The following is a 15,594-nucleotide window of genomic DNA, read 5'->3' as shown; positions in this document are numbered from 1 at the left end:
ACATTAGGCTTCACATCAAATTAAGTTTCCTGCGTAATGTAATTTCCACCTTCTCTACTACTGACCCACCACTGATGCCACTGTTGATTTTTACAGGAGCTTTAACAATGCCTCAGGACAATCTCTGCATGCATGTTGGTCTTATTAGCCACATTACTGTAATAATAAGATTATACACCGACAGTCCTGTCACCTCTGATCTCAAATTAAAACTCTGTACATATGTGTTAAATATACTTGAATGCTAGGGTGTCCAGGGGGGGAAGAGGAAAGAGAGAATGGATATGCATGCAGTTCTTGCCAGTACACTTCTCAAGGGGTGGTGAAGGCCTGAACAAAAACACATTCATGCCATATCTATGAATACCTATGAGAAGCAGCATGGTTTATGAGAAGTAGTGTGGTTTAGTGGAAAGAGACCGGGCTTGGGAGTCAGAGGTCGTGGGTTCTAATCCCAGCTCCGCCATCTGTCTGCTGTGTGACCTTGGGCAAACCACTCAACTTCTCGGTGCCTCAGTTACCTCATCTGTAAAATGAGGATTAAGACTGTGAGTCCCACGTGGGACAACCTGATTACCTTGTATCTACCCAGCGCTTAGAACAGTGCTTGGAACATAGCAAGCGCTTGACAAATACCATAATTGTTATATCTTCACTACCCAGTGGGTACTTTCATAATCAATCAATCAATGGCATATATTGAGAGCTTACTATGTGCTTGAGGGAGTACAACACAACAAAATTAGCAGACCTAGTCCCTGCACACAACAAGCTTCCAGTCTAATAATAATTATAAACTGTAGTTTTTGTTAGGAACTTACTATGTGCCAGGCACTGTACTATGCACCGGGCTGGATACAAGCAGATCAGGTTGGATTCAGTCCCTTGTCCTATTTGGGGCTCACAGTCTCAATCCCCATGTTACAGATGAGGGAACTGAGGCACAGAGAAGTGAAGTAACTTGCCCAAGGTCTAGCAGTCTAGACACAGATGGGACCTCCAGTGGAGGAAGATCTGAGCTGTTCAGGCACCAATGCAGGGGGTCTTCCCACACCCCTCAGCCACTTTCTTACTGTCCCATCTGTTCAGCCCTCCCACATTTTGGGGGGTCGTAGAGTGCAGGGGTTGGGGGAGACAGAAGGGCTGATTCCCCAGGGATGGGGGAAAGGCCCTAACTGGGTTGTTGGGCTTTGTCCAAGGGAAAGGGAGGGCAGTGTGGGATGTTAGGAACTGTGGGAAGGAAGGACCTTGTGCCAGATCCTCTCAAATGTCCTCCTTGGGACAGAGGCAGTGAGTGGGACTGGAGCACTGAGGTTCTTGAGCCTAGCGCATTCCTTAGGGCATGGCAAGTACGCTCATACTTACTGCCTAGGCAATCGAAAGGAAAGGAGTCAGCTTCCCAGACATGACCCACAGCTTACTTTAGTTACATATTCAGATGATTGTGCTATGCAAGGAGAATATTTAAGAACACATGCAGAAATTAAGGTTGTTGTCACTGAATTCTAAAAATAAGAATTACCCTATAATATGGGGTTGTGTTCTTGAAGACCCTTTCATTATGGGAAAATTGTGTTCTACTAACCTTTGCTTTAATGGATGTTAATGGGTTAAAAAGAGTACATAGTTTGAAGATAGTAGCATGGCTGATATTTGATGAGAATTTCTATATAATTGTTATACTCACCACCAGTAGAATGCTTTATACCTATCCAATCATCACTATTGTACTGTATTAAATATGGTAATGCTGCAAAAACAATAAGGCTGAGGCAGTACAGTGAAGCATTATGGCATCATGCCTTAACCAATGTGCGCTTCTTCCTAACTGCACCAATTTGTGAAATCCACAATAGTGAAATACCACACTTGTGCTCCATTAAAACATACTATGTAAACACGTGTCAAAATGTTGTATAAGCATGATCACGGAACAATAAAAAAAAATAAATTAAATCAAGGGAGTCATAAATTCTGGGGGGGGATTGTCTGTGTGTGGCGTCAAGTTCCAGAACAAATTGAGGGTCTACAGAGGACGACCGGATTCAGGTTGCTCCCAAGGTGGCTAACTAAAGAGCAGGTTTCAGTTAAAGTAGCTCCTAATTAGACCAGCCAAAACCAACACACAAAAACCCCAATTGTGCTCCTATGGTATTCATTCATTCAATCGTATTTATTGAGTGCTGTGTGCAGAGCAATGTACTAAGCGCTTGGGAAGTACACATCGGCAACAACGAGCTTGCAGTCTAGAAGGGGGAGACAGACAACAAAACAAAACATGTAGACAGGAGTCAAAATCGTCAGAACAAAGAATTAAATTAATGGTATGGAGCTCTCATTCATTCAATCGTATTTATTGAGTGCTTACTGTGTACAGAGCACTGTAGTAAGCTCTTGGGAAAGTACAATAATAATAATAATTATGGTATTTGTTAAGCGCTTAATCAGGTTGTCCCATGTGGGGCTCACAGTCTTAATCCCCATTTTACAGATGAGGTAACAGGCACAGAGAAGTTAAGTGACTTGCTCAAAGTCACACAGCTGACAATGGTGGAGTAAGGATTAGAACCCATGACCTCTGACTCCCAAGCCCGTGGTCCTTCCACTAAGCCATGCTGCTTCTCTTCTTCTACAATACAGTAATTCCTCCTGGTCAGGGACGAAGCCTATCACAGGAGGGTCCCCAGCAAAAGGGACTAGCCCCGTGCAAGCAGAGGAAGAAGAAGTCTTCCCAGAGTTGTTTCCTTGCTGTATTTGATTGGAGTCCCATGCACCATTTTCCAGTGGAAGAGGTAAGCCTAGGAGAGGACTCCTTGTCCTTTACCCTTCCCGAATTACCAAAATGGATAGGAGCCATGAGGAGGAGATAAATTGTGGCAATCCATTTTCCACTTGGGAGGGAGGCACAAAAATCCCCCTTTATCCTCCAGCCATGGCACGGGATCTCATCCACATCACAGTGGCCATTTATGGACTCAAAAGCCCACGTTACTATGAGATCTGAGCCTACCTTATACATCACAGAGAAGCAGCGTGGCTCAGTGGAAAGAGCGTGGGCTTGGGAGTCAGAGGTCATGGGTTCTAATCCCGACTCCACCACTTATCAGCTGTGTGACTTTGGGCAAGTCACTTAACTTCTCTGTGCCTCAGTTACCTCATCTGGAAAATGGGGATTAAGACTGTGAGCCCCATGTGGGACAATTTGATTACCTTATATCTTCCCCAGCACTTAGAACAGTGCTTGGCACATAGTAAGCGCTTAACAAATATCAAAATTATTATTATTATTATTATCCAACTGCTTGAACAGTTTCACCAGTTGCCTACTTGGTTATTTGGAAAAAAAATCAAATGGCAAAATGCAATCATAAGCAATGTGACTCTGGAACACAGTTTAACCAGCACTGATGCAGCGCCCACTGCAACCGCTTTATTGGACGGTTCATGCGAGGGATGCATCACCGTAGCTACTGTATGGTGAGCTCAAGTGGCCAAGCAGGCCAGAAGAAACATTTAAAATGTTCTGGGAAATACAAGTTCAGATGAAGTGGAAGCTGAAGAACAGTAGGAGAAGAGAGGGGCAGACAGAGCAGTCTGGCGTGCGGGTCTCAGTAGCAGGGAAGCTTTCTTAGAACAGAAGCCTCAGGAAGCTCATGGAAGCAAGATGTAGCATCCAAAACAGTACCAAGCACTGCAAGTAGCACATGCCGCACAATAAAACACTATTTTGACATCTGTAATGTGGAAGCGAACGCCATGTGTCTGCCTCACTGGAACTCATGTATATATCATCGTCAGTTACATCACTTAATTCGGACAGAAATTTATATATGTACACTGTATTTGTGGTCGGAAGAGATTTTCCTTGTTTAATTCTGCCAGTTTTTTTAATATAATCACTAGGGAGTTTTGTTCTACAGTAAACCACGAGAGTATGGCCTTTTGGCGGAACTCTAATATTATTCTTCTCACCACTTCCCCTATTTCCGTCAGAATAGCTTCATGTGACAGGGAGATAAATGACAGAGCATGAAGTGAATAAAAAACAACAGAAAGGTAAAAAAATCTTAATGAAATTCATGCTCCATCATTTTTATTTTCTACCATCCTTTACAGTATACCAGCAAACATGAGTCAGGTATGATCCTACACCTGTTACATTATACTATCTCCAGCTCAAATGTTTAATCTGATCTATACACATGGCAAAATGGGTGTGAAATTACATACCCGAAAATACGGAGCCAAGTGATACTTTTACCTCTATACACAGAATGAAGCAGACATTTGCAAAGTCAACAACATTAGTCTAAATGGCTAGGCCCCAGATATGCAAATAAAAGTAAACCCATTACCCACCTAGGCTGAAAAATAATTGTAATAGATGTGATAATGAAAGTTAATGAGGCTTGGGTACACTACATTCAAGCTCTCAGTATTTAAGTCCCTTGAAGATTCCCTAACAAATTCTGTACAATCATCCATAATCTGTTTCAAGAAACATTCCTACCACTTCATTTTCAGGACTGCTTTATTTTATATTACCATGCATTAATGCCCAAAAGGGCTTTCAGCTAAACTTTCAAAATGGGGTTTGGCATTGGTTTGGCTGGTTTCACAAGAGAACTGTCCAAGATTCCTGGTGATTGAGAAGGCATCTATTAATGTTAAAAGTTCACACCGAGCCACTATCTAGATCACAAAGTAGGCTGTTAGGCACAAATTTCTTCTGATTTCCCACTGTTGACCTGTTATCAAACTCTGCTGAAAAAAATGACAATACTTTCTTTTGTAGCTTGAGGGGAATGGCTCATAACTAAAGTAGGCACCCTTGAAACTTCTCCCGAAGTAGTATTTTTCATCAACCAATGGCCACTATGAGCAGTCCTATGAATCCTGTGCGATGCTTCTGTGGATGGTAATGATAAAACAAACTTCCAATTCTAGCCACTGAGGATTTCTAGGTCAATCCCTTCATTTATGTTGAGTTTAGGAGAGTGGATCCAAACTATAAATAGCAATCTTCAACTATAATTGTGACATTATACACCTCAGGCTCACTCAGCAACTTTACTGAATCAGATAGCTTTTCACTTACTTTGTCCATTCTATCTTGTTCAACACCAAATTTGCCTCCATAGCCATGAGATGCTTTTGGTCCTGTTTCAAGTTCTTTCTCCTTGATGTTCTGGTGTTCTTGAAAGACATTTTCTCTTAGCTTGTGTATGCTTTAAAGAAAAAAACACACACAATAAATGATAAAATTATCCCTAGTGTACCCTTGTCTTCTCATTGTAACCTTGTCAGAAGTTAAGAATATAATCAGGCTTTCTTCATCTCTAACTTCAAAGTATTCCATTAACCCCTATTAATATCAAGCATTTCCTTTGCTGAAATGAACCAAAAGGTCAATACCAGCTTAATTCTAGTAACTGGTTACCAGGGATTATGTTAATTTTAGTGAAACAAGAATATGTTCAATGAGGATATTTAGTAGGAAAATAATAATGGCGGTATTTGTTAAAAGCTTGCTATGACAAGCACTGTAATAAGCACTGGGATACAGACAAGATAATTAAGTTGGATACAGTCCCTATCCCTCATCAGGCTCACAGTGTAAGTAGGAGAGAAAACACATTTTGAATCCCCATATTACAGATAAGGAAACTGAGGCACTGAGAAGCTACATGACTTGCCCAGGGCCACACAGCAGGCCTATGACAGAGCAAGGATTAGAACCCAGATTCTTTGATTCCCAAGCCTGTGTTCTTTCTACTAGGCCAAGCTGTTTCCAGAATAACACTCTTAGGTACTTAATCCATACCTTAGTCATATACCAGGAAAAATAATTCATTATTTGCTAAATATGCATCAATCCATGGTACTTATTGCATGCTTACTATGTGAAGAGCACTGTACTAAGCACTTGGGAGAGTACAACAGAATTAGCAGACACATTCCCTACCCATAACGAGTTTATAATCTAGAGGGGGAGACAGATGTTACTATAAATAATCTATAATATATAGTTTAAAGATATGTACATAAGTGCTGTGGTGTTACGGATGGGGCGAATATTATAAGAATTCTAGACATTTCTGTTTGATAGAAAGGAAAAATAGCCCGTCTTAAAATAGAACCTTCTAGTAGTAATATTTGAGTCAACCTTTAGGTGCTACTACTGAACACCGAGGGGGAAAAAAAGCCATTACTGAACAAAGGAAAAGTGTGAATGACCTTGGAAGACAATGTTTCACTGTTAGCCAATCCAGGACTTTTGTCTTTCACAAACAAGATGCTTAACTTTTATTTTAAATAAGGACATTGTATAAATTCTTACTATAGTCTCTGAATTATGAAAAACACATGAAAGCTTTGGTAACATAAGTAATTGAAAGTAATGTAGGATATCCCTGTCATCTTTGAGAAAAGTAGGGAAATAAGAAATGTTAAAATGTTGGTCTCCTGCAAAAGCTCTGTGCTGGGAGTTAAGAGACCTGAGTTTCAATCTTGATTCTGGCTCAAATTAACCTTGATAAGTGACTGGTCCAAGTTATCTTGGTTACCCAATCTATAAAATAAAACTAATAATTATGAACTTGAAATGAGGTAATTGGTATGAAAATAATGAGGAAAAGTAACAGTGCTGTACAAACCCAAGATATCATTACTCAATGGTCCCTGATGTGGAGGAAATGTTAATTTGGATCTACAGGAATATAACCAACAAAGCTATGCAAACACACTTAAACACACTTAGAGAAGCAGCATGGCTCAGTGGAAAGAGCCCAGGCTTAGGAGTCAGTGGTTATGGGTTCAAATTCCAGCTTCGCCATTTGTCAGCTGTGTGACTTTGGGCAAGTCACTTAACTTCTCTGTGCCTCAGTTCCCTCATCTGTAAAATGGGGGTGAAGACTGTGAGCCCCACGAGGGACAACCTGATCACCTTGTATCCTCCCCAGTGCTTAGAACAGTGCTTTGCACAAAGTAAGCGCCTACCAAATGTCATCATAACTTAAATGCACTTGACAGGAAATGCATTTGATTAATATTTTCCTAATCCCAGCAATGTTGTGGATTAAAATGATACATGAAAGAATTCTTAAATGTATATTTTTTCTCCTAAAGTAATATTATTTGGGTTTAAGAGCTGACCCTGTTTCATTGAAAGGTTGAGCAGTCTATCCTCATTTCCTCAGAAAAAATAGCTACAAAGGACTTTATTCATTTCTGAAACTATCATCACCTTTACTTCCCTTTATTTGTTATGTTACTGCATACAAGAAAAAAACTCCATTATTGGATTAGAGAAATAGCAACACAAAGGCAAAATGTGCAAAAGGCTAGCACTTGAGGTGTAATTTGCAAATTTAGGAACATGGCTATGATTTGCTCACAGTTTTCTTGTTTTTGAGGATGTGTCTGCTGTATGACCTTGGGCAAGTCACTTAACTTCTCTGGGCCTCAGTTACCTCATCTGTAAAATGGGGATTGAGAATGTCAGCCCCACATGGGATAAGGACTGTGTCCATCCTGATTTGCTTGTATCCATTCCAACACTTAGTACGGTGCCTAGCACATAGTAAGCGCTTAACAAATACCATCATTATTATTATTATTATTATTATTATTAGTATTATTTTAAATTCAGGCAGTACAGTATCCAGGGCTGTAACTACTTAGAATGCAACAGAGTTACGAATCCCAAAATATATGAATACACTAATAAGAACACACTTACAGGAAGACCATTCATTTTAAAAGCCTGCCGGTTTGAAAAAGATCTTCAAGTTACTTTGGGCTACATTCACTGTTGGAAGTCAAGATGTTGACATTACTACACACAAAACAGAGGTATTTGTTAAGCGTTTACTATGTGTCAAGCACTGTTCTAATCAGCTCAGACAAAGACCCTGTCCCAGGTGTGGCTCACAGTCCAAGTAGTGGTGAAACAATTTCTACTCTAGGATCCCCATCTTTTTTTTTTTTTGTACCTTATTCAGCCAGATAAATTGCTCTCATTTATTTTACTGGCTGACCTCATTGGGATTTGGGGTGATTTGGGGTGAATGTCATTATCTCTACACTGAGATTCCTCAGTTTTTCCTCCCCACTTTTAAAAGGTGTAGTAGTGGAATCAAATAGATCGAGGGACTGTACGCTCTCAAAAAAGTTGTTGATGATGAGGTTCTTACTTGATGTGTTCCTGGTGCCCAGATCCTTTCACAGTTTTGGCCCCCCATCTCTGTTCTTTTTCACTCACATCATTCTGTCAAGAAAGAAAAAAATGACATTAAACCTCTGTCTTTAAATCTCAACCTTCAAAGTAAAGGAATTCCAGCTAATTAAAAGAAAAACATAAAAGGCGTTAACTCCTACCACAAAGTCAGGATCTGTCTCCCAATCATCAGCTCCACCATCATCCTGGGTAATTGATACTGTATGGCCTGCAGAGGCTTTCCACATCTGAAAGAAATGATTATTTCACACTATCTTAAAATAGTTTCAGAATTGGTTATTACATCATAATTAGATCTGGACTAGAAACACCAAGGAGGGGGATTCCTTTACAGGTAATCCCCAAGTTGCCATGTTTTGAGCTCTAATAGAGGGCACTTGTGAGGTTTCTAAATTAACACTGCTTGGGCCTGATAACACTTGCCCTCTTCATGATACTAGAACCGTGCTTCCCTGGTGCTGAGATAAATTTCCCCTCCAAATTGCTTCCCCATGGTTTCAGTTCATACGTCCATCGGTCAAGGCAATCCAGACGCCGTACAGTCCTCTTATGGCTTCCATTCCTCCCCCACCTTCTACAGCTCAATTATTTTTTTAAAAACAGTAATACCATAGTTGTACAGAATTTAGCTGGTCTCTTCTCCAACTGCAGGCTTTCTCCCAACCCCTCAACAGACACCCAGGGCCAGGCTGGGCCAGAAAGGAGCATGTTACTGTCTTCACCCTCTTCTCAGGATTCAACACCTCCATACCACCCGGTCAGGACGGCCAGGTTGGGGAGGAGGCCGAGGTAGGGATTGTCATCACCGTTCCCCTCCCCCATTTTTTCTCAGTTTGGCTGCAGTCCAGGAAGGGGCTGGCCTGACCATGGACAACTACTGCATTGCTGCTGCAATTAAAAAACTGAAAAACAATAGAGCGGATTCAAAGATGCACGGGTACATCAGGAAAAAAATTGGAGAAAGGGAAGTTTAAAGAGAAACCTTACCCAAAAAGATGTGCCTAGCAACCCACTTTTCATTTAAAAAGGGGGTTTACAATTTGTCTATGCTTTTTAAATTGTTTGGAGGTAGGGATTACGCATATTGTACAGTATTGTACACTCAGTTCCGCTTTAACACGTGTTTTCATTATTCATTTTGGTTAGAACTGTTAGGAAATTAGGGAGCATTTATCCAACACGTAATAAAAGACACCGTCTGTGTGCTTGCAGGCAGGCACATGTTTAAGGCGCTGGAATGGGTGACCACCACAGACTGAGTTTTCATTACTGTGGGGTTTTGCGAGACTGTAAGGTGTGTTTTAACAGGAGAACTGGGTGTATTAGATCTTTATTGATTGTATTTTTTTACTTTTTATATTAGTTTTAGGTCAGTATGATTGCTATTTACTATGTATATGCATAAATGTGGCAATAGTACTCATCTGTTAACTGAGTGTACAATTCTGGCCCCTCTCTGTATCGCACCTGGAGAGTTCCAGTACTCTACCAGCCTCAGCTATGGGAGGGAGAGTCAAGCAGAGGCGTACCCATTCCATTCCTGGCTGGGGCAGTGGCTAGTGAGTGGAAGGCAATCTGCTACAAGTCAAAGCTCACCCGTGCTGGGCAGCAGCGGCATGGGAGAGAATAGAGGGCAAGGACTCAAGTTTACTGCATGGAAGAAGGCAACGGTAAACCATTTCCATATTTTTACCAAGAAAACTATATGGATACACTTCCAGAACGATTGCAGATGGAGGCGGGGCGTTCTGGGAGACATGTGTCCATGGAGTCCCTATGGGTCGGAAATGACTTGACAGCATAAGACAAGACATTCTGGGAAGTTTTGGCAAAAATAAGGTATCCAGCCTTGGCTCAGGAGCCAATCGTTCCTTTATGACATTGAGAAAACTATACCATCTTAAGAGCATTTTGACTTAGTGCATAAGCCTTCTCTCTGATCTCCCATCCTCGTGTCTCTCCCCACTTCAAACCATACTTCATGCTGCTGCCCGGATTGTCTTTGTCCAGAAACGCTCTGGGCATGTTACTCCCCTCCTCAAAAATCTCCAGTGGCTACCAATCAATCTGCGCATCAGGCAGAAACTCCTCACCCTGGGCTTCAAGGCTCTCCATCACCTCGCCCCCTCCTACCTCACCTCCCTTCTCCCCTTCTACAGCCCAGCCCGCACCCTCCACTCCTCTGCTGCTAACCTCCTCACTGTGCCTCGTTCTTGCCTGTCCCGCCATTGACCCCTGGCCCACGTCCTCCCCATGGCCTGGAATGCCCTCCCTCCACACATCCACCAAGCTAGCTCTCTTCCTCCCTTCAAGGCCCTACTGAGAGCTCATCTCCTCCAGGAGGCCTTCCCAGACTGAGCCCCTTCCTTCCTCTCCCCCTCAACCCCCTCTCCATCCACCCATCTTACCTCCTTCCCTTCCCCACAGCACCTGTATATATGTATATGTTTGTACATATTTATTACTCTATTTATTTATTTATTTATTTTACTTGTACATATCTATTCTATTTATTTTGTTAGTATGTTTGGTTTTGTTCTCTGTCTCCCCCTTTTAGACTGTGAGCCCACTGTTGGGTAGGGACTGTCTCTATATGTTGCCAACTTGTACTTCCCAAGCGCTTAGTACAGTGCTCTGCACACAGTAAATGCTCAATCATCAATCATCATCATCATCAATCGTATTTATCGAGCACTATGTGCAGAGCACTGTACTAAGCGCTTGGTAAGTACAAATTGGCAATATATAGAGACAGTCCCTACCCAACAGTGGGCTCACAGTATGATTGATTGATTAAAACACAATTTTCATGACAAGTGTATCATAAAAGTGAGCAAAGCAACTACTATTTTATGAAAAATAAAAATTCTTACATTTGAATTTGTTCAAGAATATATGAAAGCCAGGTCAGATATCTTCTATGGTTTCCAACTGATAAGAAATAATATTTGGATTGATCAGAGTTTTCTGGTAAAAGGGAAAATGTGTACAGTTGGTTCATTTATTTTTAATGCATCTTGAACCACATGTAGCAAGAAAATATGCAGCTAAGTCTTATAATAAGATGACTCCAGGAAAGTCTGTTTGATCTCAAAGATTTGCTGAAAGTTTAGGCAACTTGCTAAAGTATAAGTTGAGTATAAAAAGTATCTGAATACTGAGAGTGTTACAAATGCTTTGGTAGAAATTATTACCAATATTCCATTTGGAAATATATGTATAGATTTATCTTTCAAAAAGTGCTTAGGATCCTGTGAAGATAAAGTGCTTAATCCACTTATATGTTGGCAGCAGATATAGAACGTGGGTGTCCCTTTTTTAATCCATAACTGTTTCCTACTTAAAGAGTGATATCTTGTAATCATCAAAAGGCAAACTATACCCCTCAAATGCTGTTCATATTTATCCTTCCCATTCCCCTCCCTTAAGACATTCAGAGTTGAAGTTTCTCCTCATGAGAAAAGACACGATCCAATTGCTCTTCAAAACATACACTCCTTTCTTCCTGGTTGGAAAAAGGACCATTCAAAACGTTGTGAACAAAACCCTAGTACAACAGACAGAGTCATCTGAGAAAGATTTACTCTGTAAAGAAGTGTGGAATTCACTGTGTAAAGATCACAACACCTAATCACCATTAGGCTCTGCTAGCAAAAAATTCTATGAAAAATATCTGTTATCTTCTTGGAAAATTTGTCGCTGGAACTGTCTCGATAACAAAATAGATTTTAAGAATTCAACAAGTTCAGAAATAAAAGATGGTGAAAGGGGGGAAAAAACTCAATACTTAGCAGGAACATCTTTGGATGGTTTGGGGGATTAGAAAGCAGAAACGGAATCTCCTGCCTCCTAGCCTGATGGTTCACCATCATCTCCCGACAGGGCTCTGGACAGGCCTGACCCCACTCCCGACTTGACGGTTCTGTTGCTCCCAGTAATTGAGTCACTGGAGAGTTGTCAGGGGCAGTTGGGGAATGGAGAAGCAAATGGCTGGGAAACCAGTGATTTGGGTGCATGACCAATGCCTGTTTTTTTCCCAATTGCTTGGTACTGGGGCAGCTGTCTGGAGCGGAGGGCAATTGTCTCAATGGGGGGTTTGGTGCTTAGTAACCGTATATATAGGCAAGGAGATATTTTCCCACCCTCCATCAATAATACACACAGTAAAACTGGAGGTTATTTTAAATTTAAGGATTCATTTAACAGCGAGCCCGTGGTTGGGTAGGGACTGTCTCTACATGCTGCCGACTTGTACTACCCAAGTGCTTAGTACAGTGCTCTGCACACAGTAAGCACTCAATAAATACGACTGAATGAATGAATTTCCAATTTACTCTCCATTTGAGATGAAGCTTCTGTTTTTTCTTTTTATTATGCCACTGTTGCTATGGACAGTAAATATCTATTAAGATTTTCAGATAATTTTGCTGAATCCAACAAAACTTCAAGGACTAAATAATTATAGTATGGCTAAAATAGCAAGGCAGTCTAAGAACATAAATTGTCTAACAAATGTGAAAAAAGTCTAGTTGAACCAAGGAGAAGGCCGATTATAATGAAATGCATGATGTTTCTGATCTGGAGAGTTGAGGGGGGATGGGTGCAATTGTCCAGTTTTATACAGGAGAGTTCAGTTTTCAGCTGACCTATCAGCAGCCCAGTACATACAGCTTGGACACCTTTATAATCAAGCCTCCTAAATTTTCTGCACCAAACCACCTAACTGCCAGGTTTGATAGCTCAGTTTCTGCTTCAGAGGGTCTTTGAAAGGGAAAGTAAAAGGCTCTGGAGTAATTGTTGGGGGAAGGCAAGGGGTCAGGGGACCCTAGAGCAACACTCTAGGATGTGGCAAGCTCAGCGTATTTCTGCCAGCTGATACTGTGACATCATCACAAATTCACCCTTACTATAACTCTGCCCTCTCACTCTTAGAACCATTACTTCTCCTCCCTCATGGACATCCACGCCCACTGCCCCCACCAATTATCCCAGACTTTAAACACCCTCCTCATGCCCCTCAGTGTCTCCACCTTTCCCCCCCTCAGGCCTGATGATTTTACCAAATACTTTGCTGAAAAACTGAAATTATCAGGCAAGTGCTCCTCAAAATCTTCCCTTCATTTCCCTAACTCGCTCCCACCCACACAGCGACACTCTATTCCTTTCCAGTCAGTCTCTCCAAATCTATCCTCTCTACCTATCTGTGCCTCTGATCCTACTCCCTCTCACATTCTAAAAAGCACATTTGTCCACTCTTCTTCCTTCCCAGACGACCATCTTCAACCACTCAATCTGATGGCTCCCACTCTTGTACCTTCAAACTTGTTCACATCTCCCCTTTCCTTAATTTTTTTTAAATACCTTCTGTAGATCCCAATATCCCCTCCAGCTAGCACTCCATCTCACTGCTTCCATTCCTGTACAAACTCCTTGAATGGATGCCCTCTCCACTCCATTGAGACTATGCTTTCAAAGTTCACCAGTGATTATCTTCTAGGAAAATCTAGCAGACTTTAGTCTATTCCTTCTTGACCTCTCCAGCTGCTTTTGGCACAATGGACCACTCTTTTCTCCTGGAAACAATACCAAACCTTGGTTTTACTGGCCCTGTGGGGGCCCCTCAAGGTTCAGTTTCCTTACTTCTTTGGGGAACTAATACAGACCCCTGGTTCTAACTATGACTTCTAGGTGGATGACTCCAAAATCTACCGTATCTGTCCCTACAGTGGTGAGCGCACCACTCCAATCTCGTATTTTTTCATTTCCAAGACATCTATATGCAGATGTTCCATTAACACTTCAAGTTCAAAATGACTAAAACTGAACTCCTTATCCTCTGTCCAAAATCCACCTAACTCCACCTCCACCTAACTCTCCCATCATAGTTGACAACACCACCATCTTTTGCGACACCCTCAAACTGGGCATAATATAATCCCTGACTGTACCCTCCCTGAATCCTGTTGGGTTTCCACTCCATGTAACTGCTCCAGGATTTGCCCTTCCTTCTCCATCCAAATGCCTATCACACTGGTCCAGGAACTTATAGACCAAATTAATGATAATCGAAGTAGACTCCTCACTGATATCCCTGACTCTAGTCTATCTCCTCGGGACTACGTGCTTCACTCTGCCATCCAGATTTCACTAAAACTTTGTTCTGTCATCTCCCCACTCCTCAAAAGCCTATGATTACTCATTCTTCCCTCCAGCAAGCAAACACTCTAAGGTGTTTAATCATCTCTCTCCTGACTCCACTTATCCACTCTCTTCTTCCATTTTATTCCAGCTCACGCTCTTCTTCCCTCTCAAACTAAACCATGCCTCAGTCCTTCCCCTCCTCTTCTCAAGGAGGTAACTACTCTCCTGAGGCTGTATCTTTCAACTACCTCAGCAATTCTGGGCCCATTAGGCATTTTATCACTTCTGTACATATTGACTTACCAAACTACTTACAGACTCACTATGTACATATTCATTATCCCTTCTTACTACTTACCTGTAAATCATTTTACTGTCTCCTGGTTTAAACTGAAACTCCCTGCAGGCAAGGAGTGTGTCTACTAAAGTGTGATACACTGTTTCTCAAGTGCTTAGCATAGTGCTCTGTACTTTGCAGGTATTCAATAAATAGTACTGATGGGTGTCACAGTGCATCATCAGAACAATCCATGTGACGTTCTCATTCGTCGACCTGTCTGGTTTTCATCAGTGGCCACCCTTTCTGAACTTCTTGGCTCCCACAACAAAATTACAACATTCCCTTACCTGAAGCACTAAGAGGCAATTGGACATGTCATTGTTTCATGTATTAAGACTGGACAAAGTATTCAAGAATGCTGCCTTGGGAATGATTCAATCTAGGCCACTGGCGTAGAAATGCAGCCTTCTTACAGGTTAAGAGCTGGAAAGAAATTACATGAGCAAGAAATTTCATCTTTTAAGGTGTACAGTAACTCTATGCTGACTCTCCTGGGGATCTAAAATTCAAAGAAATCTTCAGCTTCTGATTTCAAACTGCGGGTTCTTGAGGCAGTCATCTGGTTTCATCCTCCTTCCTGTTCAGCGTCTAGCTCATTAGGGTTGTTCAACTGCTTAAAAACCATCAGACACACCGAAACCCCGTTTAATAACTAACTGCAGCTGAGAGAAGGATTTGAATTTAAAATACTTGGAGAGGCAAAAGTTAATTTCAATAAGAAAAGCAGCCTCAGGGGCAGAAAAGCTTCCCGGTTAAAGGCAATGGCCCAAATATAAAAGGTGCTTCAAATCAGCAAGATCACCTCCATTAAAATAAGGTTTTAGTGAATGAATGTCTTCCCTAATGGGAATCAAAAAGGATGCTGCTGCAATGA

General features: G+C 41.5%; 1 protein-coding gene and 1 non-coding gene across 4 annotated transcripts in view; one reads left to right on the top strand and one right to left on the bottom strand.

Annotated features, from left to right (window-relative positions):
- CTTN (cortactin) overlaps window positions 1–15,594 on the bottom strand; it is a 48,980-nt gene that overhangs the window by 28,198 nt on the left and 5,188 nt on the right. For all 3 annotated transcript variants that reach the window (XM_038764042.1, XM_038764043.1, XM_038764044.1), the window contains exons 2-4: window positions 8,380–8,466; window positions 8,196–8,269; window positions 5,099–5,228 (exon numbers count right to left, since the gene is read on the bottom strand). In XM_038764042.1, coding sequence (XP_038619970.1) covers window positions 5,099–5,228; window positions 8,196–8,269; window positions 8,380–8,466 — 291 coding nt within the window. The remainder of the gene's footprint in view (window positions 1–5,098; window positions 5,229–8,195; window positions 8,270–8,379; window positions 8,467–15,594) is intronic.
- On the top strand, window positions 9,689–9,825 carry LOC119944225. The gene has a single exon (XR_005455723.1). It is a non-coding gene; the product is annotated as a small nucleolar RNA SNORA7 (small nucleolar RNA).

This window comes from Tachyglossus aculeatus, chromosome 22 (genome assembly GCF_015852505.1).
Source record: "Tachyglossus aculeatus isolate mTacAcu1 chromosome 22, mTacAcu1.pri, whole genome shotgun sequence".
NCBI classification, from domain to species: domain Eukaryota; kingdom Metazoa; phylum Chordata; class Mammalia; order Monotremata; family Tachyglossidae; genus Tachyglossus; species Tachyglossus aculeatus.
This window is presented reverse-complemented; position numbering and strand designations above follow the sequence as displayed.